Consider the following 21,246-nt stretch of genomic DNA (forward strand, 5'->3'; position numbering starts at 1 on the left):
CCTAGAGTTTTTGAATGGCTGCCCTCTGGCAGGCGTCTGCGCTGTCCTCTGGCTAGGACTACAGGAAGAAGGCTACCTTTACTTTTAAGGCTATTTGCCTTTTGAACTTGAATATGCTCCCAGCCCCCTCCTCCTCACACTCCTAATCCTCCTTACCTCCCTATCTGTGCTGTTCTTTCTTTTGTCCTGTCTTATAAGTTGTGTTATGTCTTATGCCAGTCTGATTTCCAAGCATTTTAATATTTTAATGGTTCAGCAGCACTACATGTGTTAAATATATTTGATTTTATCCCTTGTTTGTTTGGTTTCTTGTCTGTTTGTCTTATTGACCTACTTGTTTTGTTAACAAGTATTTTGGGCCACAGGACACTGGAAAGCCTCCTAGCTAAAGTTTGAGGAGGTTGTGTAAGTTGAGAATAGATGGATTTATTTGGAATATCCTCAAAACTCCACATGTGGAAACAGCTAACTTTGCACATCTGGCAGAAAGTGAGTGTAAGCGGAGTTAAATGCATCAAAATTGCCACCAATTTTCCAGCCTGTTTATGCAAAACAGCCCCAGAATTGCACTCAAACCTAATATTAAAATCCTGTAACTTGAAACTGCCGCATATGTCAAAGTAAAAGGAATAGCTACATCAAGGGCAAAAAGAGTATAGGCCTAATCACCACCACACAAAGTACCAGTACTTATTTCCATGTAATAAAATAACAAAAGTATGACAATTGTATCTTCCTCCTTTAAATGCATTGTATAATTAACATTGCCATCAAAACTACAATGAGCCGTGAGGCCTGATTTATTTTGATGACATCTGTTCCACTCTTCCTATCTATCTCTTTCTCTTTCCTATCTCTTTCTCTGTCCCAGTTGACAGGAAGATTGACAGAGAACTAAATTTGACCACATGGACGCATCAAGGTATCAATTTCCATAAGCCCATCAGCCTGGAGCATTTTATCACCTGCACAAAATCTGTCAGGAAAATCATGGGCTGCCATCAGCCTTTGCCAGACGGACACATCCAAATGAAGATCTCTCATTCAGTGCAAGAGGTCTGATCTTAGCTATTGCTACCATCTGGCAGGCAATGTATTCAGACTTGAGAGCGCTGGCTTGGTCTGTGGGTTGGAGGGTTGGGTGTGAGGTCAAAATTTGGATGCAGTTGAAGTTGAAATCAGACGTTTGGAGCAATTATAGACTCAGTTGCACGGGGGGATTTTCTCTCGCAACGTGTGGAAAGTAGGTGCTGACAGAGAGAATTGGTTTCGCCGTGTATGAGGTGGTTGGCAGGCACAGAGAGTCCGTAATTCTGGATAGCGCTGAGAGTGATTAACTTTCAAAGCTGATCAGGTGTCAGGATGTCCTCTTCCATCTGTGTTTTTAAGGCGTGAGTTTGTATGTATGAGAGAGAGAAAGATGGAGTGTGTATGTGTTTGACAGAGAGAGTGAGAGTGAGTGTGGAAAAAAAGACAGTGTGTGTGTGTGTGTGTGTGTAATCAGGGGGAGATGCAGAGATACCCTTGGTCCTCTGTCTTTCTGTTCAGAAATTCTAAGGTTGGGTGCCTGGCAGTGTGTGTGAATGATGGCAGTTCTATAGAAATAGATTTTGATGGGAGGAACTGGCCATGTTGTCTCTAGAAGTACTGTTTTTCTCAAGTGCTAAAACACAATTTCTGAGACCTTTCTCCATTTTCGTGAAACATTAAACACAAAACCTTATCTTCAAGCACTATTTACAAAACCTCTAACTCCTCTTGCAACATGAAACTTTCGCCTCAAAACAGATTTAACAGTACTCAAAACCTCAACTCAAATCATAAACAAAGTGATCAAAATGATATACACTATCAAGCAGTCAGTAAACAATTTACACCCAAAAATAGAAAACACATTGTCCAAAACATATAGTTCTCAGGGAGAAGTACATTTTTAATCTCAAAACAAATTTCATATTCGGTCATTGTCTTTTGATGAACAAAAACATGTTCTATCATAGTAGCTCAAAATTGATTACTACTGTGCTTTGCTCTTTGCATTTTTTCATGTTCCTCCTCGTCCCCCACCTCGCATACGCACTCGTCCTCGCACATAGTTTCTTCGATCCATTCTCAGACTTTCTCATTCCCACCTTCAACAACCTGTTTGCTCTCTGAACTGGCTTATATTGGTTGTGTCACATCATTTGAAACAAGTGAAATCAATTTTGAGTGGTTGTGTTTAATCAATGACATGTCTGCTCTATTTGTATTTAATTATTGCCACTTGTGTTTACCAGTATGGATGACATGTGCATTACAGTGCAGAATGTGTTTTGAGAATGAGAATGTGTTTAGAGTTTTGCTGAAAGTGAGATCTGCAAATTGTGTTTTACCATGTGAAATGGTTTAATGTATTGACACCAGACTGAACAATTGGCTAAATGAGTTTAGACAACTGAGAACTTTGTTCAGCCAATGGGTTTTAGTGTTTTAGCAATTGAGAAAAACTGTCATTTTAAAACAAATTTAATATTTTTTTAGATGAACGAAAACATGTTCAATCATAGTAGTTCAAAATTGATAAAATTACTATTTTGCTTTGCTCTTTGCAATTTGTTGTTGTTCTTTCTCCTCCTTGTACCCCTATTTTTACAGTACTGTACCCTGAATCTCAAAAACTTGGCCGTGGTCTACTGGTTAGCCTCCTTCGGACTTCTAACTGGAGCGTTGCCGGTTCGAACCCCGACAGTAGGAACGGCTGAAGTGCCCTTGAGCAAGTGCTGTTGTAGCAGGCGCTGTTGTAGCAGTGCTGGGATTAGAGGATATTATATACAAACACTTTCCTACAAAAATACTTGTAGGATCCTACAATCCTAACCATGTATGCGCGCGCACACACACATGTAAAATAAAGTTTAATTCTGCACAATTAATTCAGTATGGAGACATGTACATAGACAGAAAAGTGAATGTGGAATTAATATATAATTATGTAACATAGTGCTTTGTAAATAATTGGTCTTCTATGTGCAACACAAAAAAAAGCCAGCAGTCTTGAAAGGGAACAATGGAACTTTATTGGATGCCTGTATTTACATAACATTGTAAAAATGTAAGAATACCACAGCTCTTAAAGCAAATGTCTACAGTTTTGCATTCTGAGACATCACATAACATACTGAACTCCTGCCAAAACGCTGGGGTTTGTCATGAGATTTAGTTTAATCCAATTATGCTTTATGGTATTTAATGCACCAATAATTATCCACTATATATAAATAAATAGATCAATTAGCAGGTTTTTATGAGGTAACCATGCATTTCAAACAATGAGATATTCAGTGCCACACATGGGACCTAATCACCCGTAAAACACACTTTGAAGGAAGTTCAAGTGTTTTGGGTCATCCCAAATTTCCTGACAAATACATGTGTACACAAAAAATGTGTTTTATTGAAAAAGTGGGTGACACTTCAGTTTAGGGGACACGTGTTAACCATTAAAAAAAAAGCTGGCAAATTAACTATTGTTCTTCTTAAGCTCCCTTTATTATTCCCGTTTACCTCTATTTCTATTTTTGGCACCACTACTGCTGTTGAGATATTGACACCGCTCCAACTCTCGTGTGTATGTATTACTCAGCAAGATGTGTATTTATTAACATCATTGCTATTTCTTAGTCTTTATGGAACAGTTTCTTATTCTTAAAAGTAGGTAATTTATTCTAGGTAAGCCCTTCATAAGCAACTAGTTGGTCTTGATCTAAGGATACATATATGGATCAAAATAGAGGTTCTTGACTCTTATAGCGACAGAATAATCACATATTAAGACAGTGTATTAGAGGGCCATAAAGTTTCTATTTTGGTCTACACTATATATCAATAACCTTAGATCAAGACCAACTAGCTGCTTATTAAGAATTGATCAAGAATAAATCGCCCATTTAGTATGAATAAGAAATTGTTGAATTAAGGCTACCATGCATTCCCTAAACTAAAGTGTTACCAAAAAGTGCAGTTCTATTCTTCACCACTGATACAGATAGAATATTTGTACACCTTAGTGTACAAGTTCTGTGGATAACAAATTATGATTTGGCTGAAGATAAGTCTATTAAAAAAATCATCCCAAACAAAAGCTAAGCACATGCAGAGTATTGTATACAATATGACTTCATAGAAATTTACAGTATATTCGTTGCATAAAATTGTTCTTGTTCATCTAACTTAGTCTGCCGCCAGAAGACAAATCTCTTCCTGCACAATGACTCACACTCTAAGAGGGGATGATAGCAATTTAATGAAGTGTTTGGTTAGAGCGCTTTTCTCACCAGTGACAAAGAGGAACCAATTATAAATTGAGAGAAACTTAAATGGAGCTAAAAAGCGCAGTGGGGATATCGAGAAAAACCCCTACAAGTAAATATGACAATTCTGCGACAGACATAATAGGGAGGCATTATCGTAGCCTGGGGAGTCCTCTAAAGAAAAGCCCAGACCCTTGACAGGTTACTTCCAGCTTGAAATAAAAAGAAAAAAAAAGAGAAAAGCGGCAGGTGAATGGTCTTTTTTTTTTTACTTGTCCTATCATCACAAACACACTCTTTTATCTCTTTGTGTTCTCACTGGCTTTCTTTCTTCTCTCTCTTTCAGTCAGTGTAATGCTTCCCACCCACCACTCCCCCAGCCGCCCCACACAGCCGCCCCCACGTCGCACCCCGACCACTTTGCCTTGAATCAGCGTTGTATCTGGATTTTTAAATGACGCAATTATGCCAGGTTCCTGCGGTGAAAATTACAGATGTTTTCCACTATTTCCCTCTCCCTCTCTCTGCTGGGACACAGTGACCCCCTCCTTGGTCATCACTATACCCCCCCCCTCCCAACCCACCACCATCTTGTCTTCTCTTCTCCTCCTTCTTCCTACCTCACCCTCCCCTCCCTCCTGCCCCATTCTTCCCTTCTCTCAAGTCCTCCGCCGTCAAGCCTATTCGCCTCATTGTGCGCTTGCTGGGGACTGTGGGGAAATAATGGCTAAATGGGCTTGTTTGCCAGATCCCCTCACCATGCACTAACACAATAAGTGTGTTTTTTTTTTTTTTTCATGGTGCGGTGCCCTTCTCGAAGACAAATCTTCCGCCTTCTGTCCAGATTATGCCACAAGTCTGTGAATCTATAAAATCTTGAATTCTGTACAAGTGATGTCCTACCTCTCAGGAAGTGTTCAAATTATACATAAAAACACAATGTTGTAGGAAATATAAACAGGACCCCAGGGGCAGACAGAAGTGAGAGTGACTGTTTGTCCCTCACGATAGCAGTAATGAAAGCATGCAATGGATATTGATATGTGATGGATTTTTAAGACAACGTCTTTTTTAAAACCACTGTCCCCTTGCCAGATGTACACATCTCATTCTGATATTATAACCACAAAATGATGGTGCCTCTGTTTCACAATGACTGTCAATTATAGGTAAATTATAGGTTTAAATACTTGCAATTTTTCCTCCATCTCAGAAGTCCTCAAAGGCTGTGCAGGTTGTATCACTATAGGTTTAGAGAAGTGAAAACATGTGGCATTTACAATAGCTCAATTAAACCCTGTAAGAAAAAAAACACATTTAAGTGAGACAATTACAATGGATGTGTTAGTTTATGGATGCATGATGCAGTCGTAAAATACTGCAGTGCATTTGTTAGTGCAGTGCACAAGCTATACTTAGCAATGTACAACTCAGAAATACTCACACAATTACCTATTCCCATACCTACGTAAAATATGCATCTTGACTGTAAATGATTTAACATTCAATATATTTTATTTCACACTCTCCACTCAGTAGCAGCATGCAATTACAGAGGAGTAACAGTGACACATTTCACCCTTGTGATGCCAGCTCACCCCCTCTAGTGGCTAATCAGCAGTAGTCTTCACTGTGTGTCCGTGTTGGAGAGGCTGAGGCCGATCTGTCTCTGTTTGGGCCCAGATGGTCACTGTCAGCGGATACACGTGTATTGACACATTTTTGTAAAAAGAAGCATACAACACTTGGGACAATAATTTCACAAGTGTATCAGTGCTGAACAGATAGTACGCCACGCGGCATGATCTCATCGCCTGTGATGGCGCATTCCATAGGCCCTCTTTTTATGAACTCCCAAGAAACCTAGAATCCTCAGTGTGGAACCACAGGCCAAGACTCCCATATCCATCTCCATTTAACTAGCCAGGGCGTAACAACGCAAACAATTGCTCCAGAGCTGCATTAAACAAATCTCATAAAAACGGACGGTGCTTTTGACAGAGTCGGAGGGGCCATTAAAAGGCGAGTTGGGCTGTGGGAGTGTGTGCGGAAGGTGGGTATCCAGGGACGTTCTTAAGAGGGTGAAGGGGTCTTAGCCCCTCAGGATCAGCAGGGGTTTCGCCCTTTGACTTTTACCTCTCATAACAGCAACCAATCGAAAGACATAACGAGCTAGCAAACAAAGCAACCGGCCCCGGGCGGGGAGATGTGTGCGTATCTGTGTGTGTGTGTGTGTGTGTGTGTGTTGGGGGGGGGGGGGGGGATGAAGTGGCGAGTGTGTCTGTCTGTGTGGGGGTACGGGGGTGTGAACAGCAAAGCACATTGCCATCACGTGGAGGAAAATGAAGCTATTGATTGAGGTAAACATGCTGCATTACTGTCACCCAGGGGGCAACGAGACTCCCATTCATTGGGCTTAGGGCTTGTTTTGGCAGCATCCTGCAGCTGGTTATGAGTACAAGAGAGATAAAGAGAGAGAGAGATAGAGAGAAAGACAGAGGAGTGAGAGTGGGAGTGAGAATGAGAGTGAGAGTGTTATTATTGAGTGCCTGCCTGCTTCAGATATTTATGTGTGTGAGAGACTGAATAATTGGACCTAAAGGAACTGAAATTGTGAGACAAACATTGCAGGGAACTAAAACATTATCATAAGGTGGATTAGGTATGCTACTAATATTCATATGGATTATTTTCACATTCTTAGTATAGTGGTATTCTCAAGTATAGTATTTCCAGGTTGATCACCAGGAAGTGTAAAGCATGCCACAAGTGACAAGAAAATGAAAGCTGATAGCATAGAGCAGATGTTAGACTTCACAAGATATAATGCCTTCAGGAACTGTTCCCTACCAGTGTTTGGTCACCAGTACTACCCAATGCTGCAAAGAGTTATCGATTTAACATGACCCACAGGGACACAACTCCAAAGTCCATTGACTGTGTCGAAGCACAGGTTAGCGTAGAGACCATGCAGTGAAACTTGAGACCGGAGGGTCCAAAGCACTCATTAACCCCTCTCAGATGGGCTACATTAAGCATGAGGCAAAATATTTCTATTTTTCCATCAATATTTTATCACTTGTGCCATGGAAAACAAAGGCTGGGGCTTTGGCTTTAATGGCCCCCCATCTGGCTATAGATCCAAGAGAGTGCTGCGTGAGCTCGCTCCTACAGGGCGCAGACAGGCAGACCTCTTTGTGGTCATGTGACAGTGCGGGCACGGAAGCTGACAACTAAGAGGACAAATGAATTGCACGCTCTTTGGGTAGACTTACAATATTGTTTGAACAAACATTTTTGTTGTTTGCTTGCTTCATTTGAAATAATATTGTTGATTCAGACAGGGCTTTTTCAACCACCATAACTGGTTTTTGAACCGGTTCCGTTTAAAATTCTTTGAACCTTGGCATTAGTGAATCAGCCTGCATTTCCACCCGTTTTGAACGTAACCTATGATGCGTCATCAATGAAGGGTGTAGGGTGCCTAACTAACCTGTCGAATGACACACCCACATCGGTTCACAGGGAAAAAAACAACTATTTTGGCTCCGAATCAACTTTTCAGATTCTGGACTGATTTATCTTTTTGGGTGAAATGGTCCGAACCGTTAATCTGGAGCTTGACCACCACTTAGACTTTTGTATGTATTCATATTATAATTGATTATGTTCATTTCTCTCTAATGATCAGTCCAACCCTCAACAACAAATGTACACAATAATGTTTTACTCATCCAAATGTTTACCATCTGGGAATCTGTTCAAGATAAACAGGTTTACTCACTGAATCTTAAAACCATCACCAGGTATTTTAGGTGACAAAGAAAAACACAAAGTAGTGTTTTACTATTGCCCGTGAACAGGGCCTATTCTTTTCCTGTGCTTGTGTGTATGTGTGTGAGTGCTTACATAATTCAGCACATGCCACACACACTCTGCGCAGCATCCCTGCCCAAACTGTAAATCCCGCCGAAGCACAGGGCGGTGTGAACATGACCTCATCGTCTTTTCCAGGGCCATTAGCGCTGGCTTCAAACCTCCAGGGCCTGTTAACCCTTTCCTTGGCCAGATGGCAAGCCGCTGCGTGGCAGGCCGGACAGAATGCCAGACCAACAGGCAGCCTTTCTTTTTAACAATGGCCTTTTTCAGGTTTAGTTTGCCCTGCTCTGTACTTCAAAGGGAATTGGACTTCAAGAGGCTCAGATCCAGAAGTACTAACTTAAGAGCTTTTTAATGTTGCCATAGATTTGTGGACTACAAAGTTTGTTTTTAAAAAATTTGTCTGTAGATAACCTTTATAATGGATACAGTGTTACAGACTGCATTGCCTGACTAAGCTATTCAATGTACATGAAGAATCTGTATATATGGCGTGTTTGGCACATCTATTCATAGATCTGCGTCCAGTAAATATTGTATTCATGGGTCAAATAGATATAATTTGTCTCTATGCTAAAAGGACTCCTCAGCAACACAGATCCACTCAAATCACCAGGCTTGGAAAAACAAAGCTTTACTGAAGGAAGTTATCCATAAAACTCCATCTCATTCAAGTTCATTTCTGTTAATTTACCAGAGACAGTTGCATTCCCGTTCCCAAATATCCATTTTCAAGCTGAACAAAGATTTCTTCATGTTTTGATGGAAGCAAAAGGGAGGGAGGGGGGCAATTTGCTTTGCATTGCTTTTATCTGAGGTTCCCTTTCACTCTCCTTAGATCTGGATATGCCATACAGCAACTTTCCTCAAGGGTGCATGACGTCATCGCAGGAGACAAATCAAAGCCACTTGGCATGTATGGAACATGAGAAAGCAGGAACTGAAAACTTGAAGAAGAACCTCACGAGCAACTTCAAACACCTTCGGACAGAAACCTCATAAAATGCACACAATTAGTAAAACCACTTTGCCTACTTGTGTGACAAAAACTGTAATGTCAAACATGTCAACAACAACACTGACTATATAAGCGATACATCTGCCGTCTCCTGCGAAATGCCCTTCACCAAAGACGGACAAAAAGAACGAAAAAAAATCTCTAACATGCAAGCGTGACGTGCAACTCATCTCGGCCTCCTATCCATCCATTCCCACAGCAGATGGACACAACAGAGGGACATACTCTGAAACAGAATATTCCAGAGCCACAGATAAAGGAGAATTCTGGAGGGCGGACATGCCACATAAAAAACAGTAACCCACTTAAATGGAATACACCAGCACTGCTTTGTTAAGGACGCTGGGACGAGACGAGGGCTGTGACAGGCTCCCACACTGCGGGAGCTCCGTGCAGATCCGGGGTCTTGGGTTACCCTAATTGATGGTAATTGACCTCCTGTGGTCATTGTTCCTGTTCCTTTGTGCCGTCTGATGTTTAGGATAAAGGTCAGTGAACCACGGAAGCAAAGAGAGACAGGTTAGTAAAGATAAAAAGAGAAAGAGAGACCGCAGAATTATACTCTGTTTTAAGTGTTATTCTTTTCCTCTGCAACAGCGCCAAGTTTTAAGTAATATGCACACACACGGTTAAGCTGTTAGGCAAGATTTGCAAGATGGCAATGTATACAATGTCACATGCCTGTATCCGATGAATACCTCAGACACAACGAAAGACTTCAGTGGTTAAATATGTTCAGTACACAACTGGAATCTTCAAGACCACCCCAACATCTTGAGAAAATGACGGTGGACTTGGCTGAGGAGGACTAAGATGTACCTTTTTAGAAAGGAGCACCTGTAATAGTTTGGCACGAATTAGCACAATCCTTCCAACTTGCTTTGGTAGGCACATATCGTACCTGCTGAAAAAGCTCCAGGCGACAGGAGAATGGAGTCGGCCATCAGTGAAACTCCTGTCGAGTCTCGGACTGGAGGATCCAAACAATGGCGGCCATTGTCTGCCAACGGGTGATCATGACAGGGGACGGGTAGAGACACAAGCATTGGAGGAGACGGCAGCAGTCGCCATTAGGCCTCCATTGCGGTGTCAACTCCTGACTTCCTGCAGCCTTCCTTTGTGTGTCTGTGTTTAGCAGCAATGGCTGCCCCCCAGAGAATGGGAACGGGGGTGGGATGGGGGGGCGGAGTGCGTGGCAAATGAGGGATAATTGATGGGAGGTCAGGGATGATTAATTTCCTTGGTCAAGTGTCGCCGCTCTCATACCTGGCTCAACTGACAGGTGAGCGCACCTCCCCTCCTGTCTCGCTCGCTGAGGCTACTTCAGGGTGCCCTCTGAGGAACCCGAGAGGCTGGGGCCACTAGGGTGGACAGGTGCTCTCCTTTTTTTCCATCTCTTTTTCTTACGATCTTATGTCCTCTGGGAAAACCCATCTTTACCCCCTGCACACACACATTAACAGACCCACCCCAACCCCCCATCCTATCCACTTTGCACAACATCATCCCACCACTGATTGCCCAGATCCTTCTAGGAAACCTGGAGAACAAAAAGACCCCCGAAATATGCTCTTTTTCATTTGTGTGGTGATCTGACGGCTAAAGGACTGGGCACTCTTGTCCTTTTCCTTCGGCTTCAGTGATCAATCCCAAAGGGGGCTTTTCTGTTGCAAGCAAATTGGACCGGCGTGATTAGGTGTGAAGGAGGCTACACATGTATATGTGTGTGCACCAGAGAGAGAGAGAGTGTGTAAATGGTAGGGGATGGTTCAGCAAATGAACGGGCAGATCTGGACGCCTGTGGTGTAATTGAACAGCAGCAGGGGGTCCTGGTCCGACACAAAAAGGGGCCTGCATGCTCCCCCCACTGGTCACCTCACTCAGCAGGGGGCTACCATAGGGTGGTTTGGGATAGGCCAGGGGGACATCACTTCTGGGTCTCTCCCTGGACTGAATTTGATGTTCTAGTTTAGTAAAGCACTGATAGGATCAGGCAGCATAGATGCTTTGAGAGAAACTTGGTCGTTTGGAGAGTTTGAGGGAGCTGAGGTCAGTTGCACTCTTTCCACCAGCCTGCTGACATTAATGGTTAGATTGGTCAGAGTTTTATTATAAGGCTCCTCTGAATTCTCAGAATTGAACTGGCCATCCCACTGACCGCTGCAACAAATAATGGCCGCTGTCATTGGCAACGGGTGTTGTGCTTGTCTTTCATATAATTCAGCAAGTAGTCCATTCAATTATTGTGAAGAAGGTTCTGCAAACATTTTTTTTCTCATTGTAATAAAAACATGACACATACAACCCTTCAAATGGTCGACTTATTTAATTGAACAAACAAAACATCTCTTCTAATTCATTTGTAGAAATCCAATTACAACACTAGCACTACAACCGACACAAAGCTGACTAGAAGAACAGGACACTTGGCGGGAATTCAACCAAACCATTCAACCTACCAATGCCATGCTGTGGGGTTTTGACCACGCTAGCATTCAGCAACTGATTGGCAGAATTAGTTTGGCAGAACTGTCCCTTTCCATCTACTAGGCACATGTGAGGTGTTGTTTGGGATTAAGAAAGGAGGACTGATTCTGAGCCGGCCTCACTTCTTTGAGGCCATGTCACCCTGCAAACGATGGTGCTCCCGGAGCCTGTGAAGACAGAAGTGTGAAATAAAGGATGTGGCATTATTACACTTAAATATATAAAAGTATAAGTACTGCATATATACTCTTTTGATCCCGCGAGGTAAATTTGGTTTCTGCATTTATCCCTTTCCGTGAATTAGTGAAACACACTCAGCACACAGTGAACACATAGTGAGGTGAAGCACACACTAATCCCGACGCAGTGAGCTGCCTGCTACAGCAGTGAGGGGTTAGGTGCCTTGCTCAAGGGCACTTCAGCCGTTCCTACTGGTCGGGGTTCAAACCGGCAACACTCCGGTTACACGGCTCAAGCTACGGCTGTCCCAAAGGGTTAGCCTAGCAGAGGATGGTTCAATGTGTAAGTTGATTTGGATAAAAGTGTGTGCCGAATGAATAAATGTCAATGTAAAAAGGAAACGCTGAATGCACACTACCATGAAAATCAAACATTTTACTGAACTAAGGTGCAAGGCAGGCAAAAAGAACGGGGTAAAGGGTCAGTGAAACTTGCACACGAACATTATGCAAATGTCAGATACTGAGAATAACAAATAGAGGCATGGGGTTAAGAGGCATACAGGCCCTAGCCAAGGGACAAAAAAAAAAAAAAAAAAAAAACACTGCACATGTTCCACCTATCTCCCTCAAAACCACACTATAGCTGCTTTCAGACACGTTCCCCGCAGTATATGCAGATCGGAGGTCCGACCCTTCGGGTGATTCAGATATGATGCTAACATGCGGACATTATGTGTGAAGGACACAGACGCACAGATGTACAGAAACTCCGCGTGGTTGAACAGGTTGAACGTGGTTGAACACACACATGAACAGAATCTCCACATGTTCTTTGCTTCGTTCAGACACAAGCTCATTTACATAATGTCTGTCAGAAATTCTAGGAGGGGAGTAGTTTAAGAGCTGGCTAAGTTTGGAGTTCCAAATGACCGGCTATGTTGTTCAGATATACGGCCCAACCACTTGGCATACGCAGAACATGCAGACTTACACCTAGGTCTGAAAGCAGCTAAATACAAGTCTTCGCAGGCAGCATTTCCATATTTTTTAAAACAGTAAGAGGTGAACCAAAGACACAGTTAATGATTTCAACAGGGGGGTAAATGCTGATTACTTCTGGCCAATTACTTCCCATTAGTCCCAAAGCCCACAATTGTGGATAAATACGGCATGTGATGAAGCAGTGGCTTAACTGTTGGTCATTCATGGCTAATTGAGTGGCAGTAAAAACTTCAGAGGAAGGAAGAGGAGACAGTAACCTTTTTTTTAGGGGTGGTGGCTAAGATGGCGACTGGGGAGCAAAGGGACGACTTACCTGACAGCATTGATCTTAATGAACCCAGAGGCGTCGCAGGGATCATAGTCACCTTGCACATCCATGCTAAGGGATAGAGAGAGAGAGAGAGAGAGAGAAAGAGAGAGAGAGAGAGAGAGAGAAAGAAAGAATGACATTTACAGAAAGAGAGGGAGGGAGGGAGAGAGAGAGAGAGAAAGGAAAATTACACTTGACGCATCAATTGACTAAATACCACTGTATGGTAGTCGTAGATACAGAGGACAAACTAAGACAACACTTCTGCACCTAAATGTTTCATTGTTTTGTAACAAACATGCATAATGCAAATTTGAAGAAACCCATTTATATCAGTTTAATGATTTCCCACAACACAATCGCTGCCTCACTTCTGATGTTACTGAATTGTGTACAGTTGCAGCTGAAAGTCCATTATGTTAGACCGGCACACAGTCTCTCTCCACGGCTGCCATTTCATAACGCTGTGTGCCAGTGTGTGGGAGCCACTACACTGCCTTCCTCCCACCTCCTTTTTTGACTGGCTCTGCTGAGAATCACAATAATGTGATTACAACAGTTTGTATCCGCTCCCTGCGACCGCTGTGTGCGTGTGTTATTTCAGGACATTCACTGTTTTTGCGGCCCCGTAAGAGCAGCCTCTTTCAGCTGGGAGTCAGAAGGGGCTACTGGGCGCGTGATAGCTCAGACGCGGCCATGGGAGAGAGCTGGGAGTTTAGAGCGGTCGTCGTGGTGTTTTGGAGAGGTAAGCTTCCCTGCTGATGTGCTAGCAGAGCGACAGCACAGTGAGTGTAGTGCTGCAGAGCTGACGTGGTGCTGTGACATTTCTCCCCCTTCTCTCCACCCTCTGGAAGATCGATAGGGAGGACTTCCACTGTGCTGATGACACTGTTTACGGAGCCCACACAGCGTGGAAGCAAGCATGAGGAGTGTGTGCAAAGAGTATAGAAGTAACAAGAGGCGAAACTCAATAGAATGTTCCATTGCAACAAACGCACCCATAACTGAGCTGCAGCTCCGCCATTTTGGACTGAACGCAACACAACTATCATAGAACTTAATATCGGTCCAGATTAAAAAGTGTCTTACAGTATTAATATATATATATATATATATATATATATATATATATATATATATATTTATTTATTTATTTATTTTCTCATACCCTGAATTCCCCAACTGACATAAATCGTGCAAAATATGATAAGTAGGCTTTGCATTTATTCATAATAATTTAGGCTTCCAAAAGATTTGACAGATGGAAATAGGCACCCACCAGCCCAGCACTAAACACTAAAAGCCCCGGTAAGAACCAAACCAGATTTGGTTCAAATCTACACACCTATGGCTACTGAAAAATGTAAGGTTCATTTATCAAATGTTATTTTGTGGTATTAAAAAACATTGTTGTTTTAGAATTTTCGAACGAAAGGGGTGGTAATTGGTGCTTTGATTTACGAAGCTGAGCAGGGGCACTGATTGTAAAGTAGCCTACAGTTAAGAAAATGGATCGATTTCTGAGAGGAATGAAGTTGGTAGGCTATTAGCCTATTTACCTTTTCATCCAACGTATGTCCCTCGTCGTGAAATGAATTATCGTTTTGCCGCTTGCTGATTATCATGTATGCTAGTTAGTTAGCTTCTCTAGTCATTCCAGTTGACAGGCTGGCTAACGTAGCTTGAGTTAAGTGATGGCTGTCTATTTTGTTTCTAGTTTAAACATACTGTATTTTCAAGTAGACTTACAGTCCGGAGGGAACAGTGATAGAAAGTAAACTTTCTGTTATGTTGTAGATTAAAAATCCATTGTAGGCTAAAGTCTTTCTGTCAAACTTGTTGTAGATCTGCCCAGTGAATGGACATGATCTGTAGCCCATGTATGTAGCCCTACATAATATTATTGCCGTTTAATTTGAGCGGTGTGTTATTCAAATTTTTTTTTCTTCTACATATGACCTGTAGTGAACTTCTACATATGACCTGTAGTGAACTAGTGGTTCGAAATTGAGCACAATATAGTGACCCATCTTGCTGGTTTAGTGCAAGTTGCCTAGTGTTGCTACATCAAATATATATAGCTGCTGATTGATTCTGTTGTTTCTTCAGACGCCTTCACAACATGGCTTGACACCATGTTCTTTCAAGTGGCATGAAATAAAATGAATCATCATCATCATCATTATAGTCATAACCCCCACCAGTATCCATGTCCTCTTTCTTCTACTTCATCATCCTCATGGACGACCTCTTCATCACATTCTCCTTCGTCCTGTTCCTCTTCACCATGGGCGGCATTTTTTTTATCATCTTCATCTTTTTCCTCAATCATCAACTTCCATCTTTATCTTTATCTTCATCTTCACAGACATCCCATAACATCTGTTCCTTCCGCAATCTCTTTCTTCTCCAACTCTCTCATCATTGTCACTCTTTCTCCTGAAACAAAACACCCACTTTCCCCTCTGGCGTCTCTGAGTGCGTGAAGAGGTGTGTGTGTGTGTGTGTGTGTGTGAGTAAGTAGGGTGATGCGACCTTTCGACCACTGCCCGGTCCATGCTTAACAGGCATGAAACGTGCCGTTCCACCCCCACGCACTCTCCCTCTACACATACACACACACACTCACTCTCTCTCTCAAAGGCCCCAACCCTGAGCACCCCCCGCCTAAAGGGCCCTGCTCTGCCTCCATGGGAGCCCTGAGGAGGGAACAGGAGAAGGCTGGGCATATGGAGCCTTTGCTTTGGTCAGCCTCAGCCAGAGCTCAGCCCTGAGGCCAGAGAGGGTCAAGGAGGACCTCAATGGGCTCAGTGTTCCCCAAAGCCAGGGATCAGAGAGAAGGCACGTAGGAGTGTGTGTGTGTGTGTGTGTGTGTGTGTGTGTGTGTGTGTGTGTGTGTGTGTGTGTGAGAGAGAGAGAAAGAGAGGAGAGGTAGAGTGAGAAAGTGTGTATATGAGTGTACAAGAGAGTGCATGACAGCAGCCTGTGTGTTAGAGAGAAAGTGTGTACTGTATGTATGCATGCAAGAGAGAAAGACAACAGTGTGTGTGTGTGTGTGAGTGAGTGAGTGAGAGAGAGAGACACAGAAACAGAAGAAGAGAGAAGAGCAAAAAGGACAATGAGAGAGTGAGATAGAAGACAAGGCAGAAAGAGAGAGGGAAACAGAGGGTAAAAGATGGAAGAGAAGTCAAAGAGAGAGGTATAGAGAAAGAGGGAGAGGGAGAGAAGGCTCTGATGCTTTTGTCTCCTGCTGTGTAGATGTTATTGTTTGGGCTGGGGTCACAGAATATGGCAGAGGGCGACCCGATCAAACCACAGCTCACAGGGAGAAGAGTGGAGATAATGGACATAGAGCAACACACACACACACACACACACACACACACACACACACACACCTTACCTTTAGTTTAACACCAACACATACACAAACACATGCGCACACACACACACACACACCTTACCTTTAGTTTAACACCAACACATACACAAACACATGCACACACACACACACACACACACACACACACACACACACACACACACACACACACTCCTTACCTTTAGTTTAACACCAACACATACACAAACACATGCGCACACACACACACACACACCTTACCTTTAGTTTAACACCAACACATACACAAACACATGCACACACACACACACACACACACACACACACACACACACTCCTTACCTTTAGTTTAACACCAACACAAGCACACGCACACACACAGTCCTTACCTTTAGTTTAACACACACATACACTCACACACACTCCTTACCTTTAGTTTAACACAAACAAACAAACAAACAAAACACACACACATACACACCTACCTTACACATGTTCTTCACAAGCACTCGCGCGCGCGCACACACACACACACACACACACACACACACACACACACGTTCTTCACAAGCACTCCCACTCACACACACACACACACAGACATACAAACACACACACACACACACACACACACACACACTTTTTACCTCACTAGCTCTTCATTGTAAAGAGACTTGGGCGACTCCCTGCCCAGGATGTAGACCTGGCCCTTGAAGACAGACATCTGCACTTTGCCCTCCACCATCTCTTGAGACTTGTCGATGCAGTGGCGCACAAAATCACACTCCGGGCTATACCAGAACCCTGCAGATCCAGAAGCCATGACACACACAAGCACAAGGTCAGCACAAGGACGGCATTAAAGGAACTGCACAGACAAATAAACAAACAGAATTAAAGGATGTATATCAGCGAGGTCATTAAAAAATCCAATCAGTGTTAACGATGCCAACAAAGTTTTGACACTGGTGGTTTGAATCTGTGTATGCGCATTGCGCAAGCTGTCGTTTATGAACATATGATCATGTCTTCAGGTGCCACCACTACTGTCTATAGGGGTTCCTTGCAGACAAGATTCAGAAATTGCAAACATGTGTGGACGGACACAGTACTATCAAACGAGACAACGTGCCTCAGGCAGTCGGATGCTAATGACTTTTATCTGTGTCTTTGTAAGGTGAGATAGAGCCTCTGTTTTTTTCTCTCTCTCCCTCCTCTTCATTTATCTGTTTATTTCTCTCCTTTTCACTCTCCTCCATCTCTTAATCTTCTCATAATCCTAATTCCATAATTCTCCCTCATTCCACCTCATCTCACCCATCCAAATCATTCATCCATCTATCAATCTCCTCAAGCTCTCTTTTTCAGAAACAGATTTATTGGCCAAGTATGTCAGCACTGCATTCCATTTGCCTCCAATTGACTGTTGTTATTGATATTTACAATTGACTGTTGTAAGTGATTATTGATATAGCAATACCAATTCATATCAATGCATTGCATGGTATTGCATTCATGGCGAAGGCGTTTGCTGCCGAGGTGAAAATAAATCATCAAAAAGGAACGTTTTTGGAGTGCGACAATTTTCTATGAGTTTCTGAATGGCATTGCATTCAAACGTCACAGCGACAGCAAGAAGTTGGACACCAATTTACTACTACAACAGATACAAATAGGACAGAAACGCTAATAATAATAATAATAATAATAATAATAATTATTGCCTTTCTGTAAATTTAATTTATTGGTAAGGGCAGTCATCTTGAAGTTTCCCACTCAACAAGTTGAATCGAGTTGGTTCGAACAAGTTGACAAGTTAGAATTACAACTTCAGGGGCATTCCAATTGAATTTTTCTATTCATAACTGGACAATTATGGCTTACAAGTACAACTGGAATGCACCATAGCGTGCGCAATGATTTTGGTCGTGTTCATTGGTGAAGATTTGACGGCAATATACAGCAAATGTTCACAATATTTATGAACATTATTGTTATTTACACTATACACTGTCTACTCATCTTCCTTTCCACACTTCCACTTAGCTTTCCCTCTTTCGTAAAGTCTCTCTCTCTCTCTCTCTCACACACACACACGCTTCCTGTCTCTCTCCCCTACCCCATCTTCTCCCTCTCTCCTACCCCATCTTCTTTTCCTCCTCTGGTGTGTCTTGCTCGTATGTCTTTAATTGCTCACAGTGGCTCTGTAAGCAGTCTATAACGAGGCCAAAGCCTATTATCTAGGTGGAGTTGGGGGGGGGCAGAGGGATACAGAGAGAGAGAGAGAGAGAGAGAGATAGATAGATAGATAGATAGATAGATAGAGAGAGAGAGAGACACACACACACAACAGAGGGAAAGAGAGGGGAGAGAGAGAAATGAAGACAGAAGAAAGAGAGGAGAGAGAGAAAGAGTGAAAGAGGGAAAGAGAGAGGGAGAGAAAAAAAAGCTTGAGAGAGAGAAAGAAAGAGAAGAGAGAGAGATGGAGGGAGAGAGAAAAAGAAAAAGTGCTGAGAGTGCTGAGGTGGGAGGCTTGGGCTGGGCTGGGAGGAGCAGGCAGTCTGCCAGGAGGACACAAAGAGATTAGGCCACCTGAGCTAACCAAGCGAAACAGAGAGGGAAACCCAACACACGCGCAGCCCAGCATTCGCAAGAATATTTCAAAGGCTACGGCAGGAAATGTGGACCAAATGTCACAAGCAGTTTCAGGTATTCTGGCCTCTGTTGCAACACTGCAGCGGCGAAATTGAAGCCTGCAGGGATACACTCACACAGGGGTTTTCTGACTACATTAAGTGAAAGTCATTTGGATTAAATGTGGGCTTAACGTAAAAGAGTATTCTAAATCAATTTTAAACCTTGCTACGTGTTCAGAACTATTGCATGTTAACAGGTAACCCAAGAGAGACCTTATCAATTAGCATGCCTGTTAACATTGAGTTCCAAACTAGTTCCTAACTAGTATGCCTGTTAAGATGGAGTTCCTAACTAGTATGCCTGTTAAGATGGAGTTCCCAACTAGCATGCCTGTTAAGATGGAGTTCCCAACTAGTATGCCTGTTAAGATGGAGTTCCTAACTAGTATGCCTGTTAAGATGGAGTTCCTAATGTAATGTTGCACTCTGGACTCAGGGTCGGTCACCATATTACACAATGTCCTAATAGGATTCAAGTGAGTGACCGTCTTGTAGTCTATCTACACTGAATCCGTTAAATATGCCCTTCTATTGCGACATATTTCTCATTCAAAATAGCAGAACAACGCGAGCGACAGAAATAAAATAGAAACGGGGCGTCCGACAATAGTTCTCTCAAAACATTGAAAAGAATGCAATTAAGCGGATTTTAATATCTGCTCAAATCGCATCCTGTCAGGACTTGCTGTTAGACATGTCCTAAGACCATATGAGACAAAATGGCTACAGGTGAGGCTGAAAATTCAGCAGATTTGCAAATCAAAATCATTGTCATTTGGACAAAACTGTTAACCCTTAAAGGTTAACCCATTTTCCAACATTTCCATCGGTGTGACGGTACACCTTTAAGGGTTTATTACTTTATGTTGCCTGTAAGTCAAGTAAGTCAGTATAGAGGGCGTGGTGTAGTGGCGTGTGTAGTGTACCGTTGTAGAGGAGCTCGGAGAAGCGGATGCCCAGGCTCTGCTTGATGCGGCGCACCTCTCGGTCCATGGTGAAGGCCTCGATGTCCAGGTGAGCGTGGTACAGGATGGTGCCTCCAGGGGTCTCATAAATACCTGGGCACAAGCAAAGACACAGTTTGAGACCCAAAAACATATACTGAAAGCAGAATCACTGACGAGTTAAGATGAGCACTTATTTTCTCATTCAGTTTCTTTCAATTAGCCTGGAAAATCCAAACTCATTTACAAAGTGAATAGAAAGTGACATTTACAAAGTGATTTACAAAGTGAGTCTAGTGACTCATGATTGGGATTCCTTTCCAACACTTGCATCGCGACAGGCACTAACTTTTCAAATATTTGGTCCAGCCTTACTATTACATTGACCTACTTTGCCTAAACTTTACAAACTGACAATAAACAACATCAACAGTCAGGAAACAATGTATATGGGTCTATCTACTGTAATTCTTTTTTTGATTTTTGCAGGTGTCGCTGCTACTATCTTCCCCTCTCATTGCTGGTTGGCCTGACATTTAAGAAAAATGAGTTTGAGGGAAACGTTAGTGAATTATCGAGTCCCAGACGAGTATCTCCCTGAAAGGAGATCAGGGATAGGCGGGGCCAGGATAGCTTTCAATACCATTACATTTACATTTGCTTGGTAGAATTCACAAGTGTGTCAACATCACACAAGTCTAACGCTTGACTTTGTCATTGACTTGCCTTCATCCTCTAATGAGGACCTGGTATGGAAGTATGGCTTAATCATTGCCTCGTTCGTTCCATTTTAGTTTTCTAAACACTCAACATGATGCATCATTAGCAGTACATAATTTAAGTAAATACTCAAAAAAAATGATGTACTAAATGACACGCTACGTTGGACCACTTCCCCTGATTATGGGGCCATCGAGGAAAAGCAGATGTGAATTGCCAATGAAGCTCTTTTCCTAAAAATATGTTTTTGGGGGCTTTTATGCCTTTAATCAGATGGGACAGTAAAGTGGGGGGATGTGAGATGTGGTGGGCTCAAGAAATGATGTTGGATTCGAACCTGGGTTGTAGCCACTTA

The 21,246-nt window shown here is 42.7% G+C and overlaps 1 protein-coding gene across 2 annotated transcripts in view; it reads right to left on the minus strand.

Annotated features, from left to right (window-relative positions):
- Positions 1-11,496: 11,496 nt before the first annotated feature.
- Positions 11,497-21,246, minus strand: part of ass1 (argininosuccinate synthase 1) — a 51,334-nt gene continuing 41,584 nt past the window's right edge. For both annotated transcript variants that reach the window (XM_042059726.1, XM_042059727.1), the window contains 4 exons: positions 20,154-20,285; positions 17,179-17,335; positions 13,174-13,239; positions 11,497-11,843 (listed from right to left, as the gene is read on the minus strand). In XM_042059726.1, the coding sequence (XP_041915660.1) occupies positions 11,795-11,843; positions 13,174-13,239; positions 17,179-17,335; positions 20,154-20,285 (404 nt within the window). In that variant the 3' untranslated portion in view covers positions 11,497-11,794. The remainder of the gene's footprint in view (positions 11,844-13,173; positions 13,240-17,178; positions 17,336-20,153; positions 20,286-21,246) is intronic.

This window comes from Alosa sapidissima, chromosome 13 (genome assembly GCF_018492685.1).
Source record: "Alosa sapidissima isolate fAloSap1 chromosome 13, fAloSap1.pri, whole genome shotgun sequence".
Taxonomy (NCBI): domain Eukaryota; kingdom Metazoa; phylum Chordata; class Actinopteri; order Clupeiformes; family Clupeidae; genus Alosa; species Alosa sapidissima.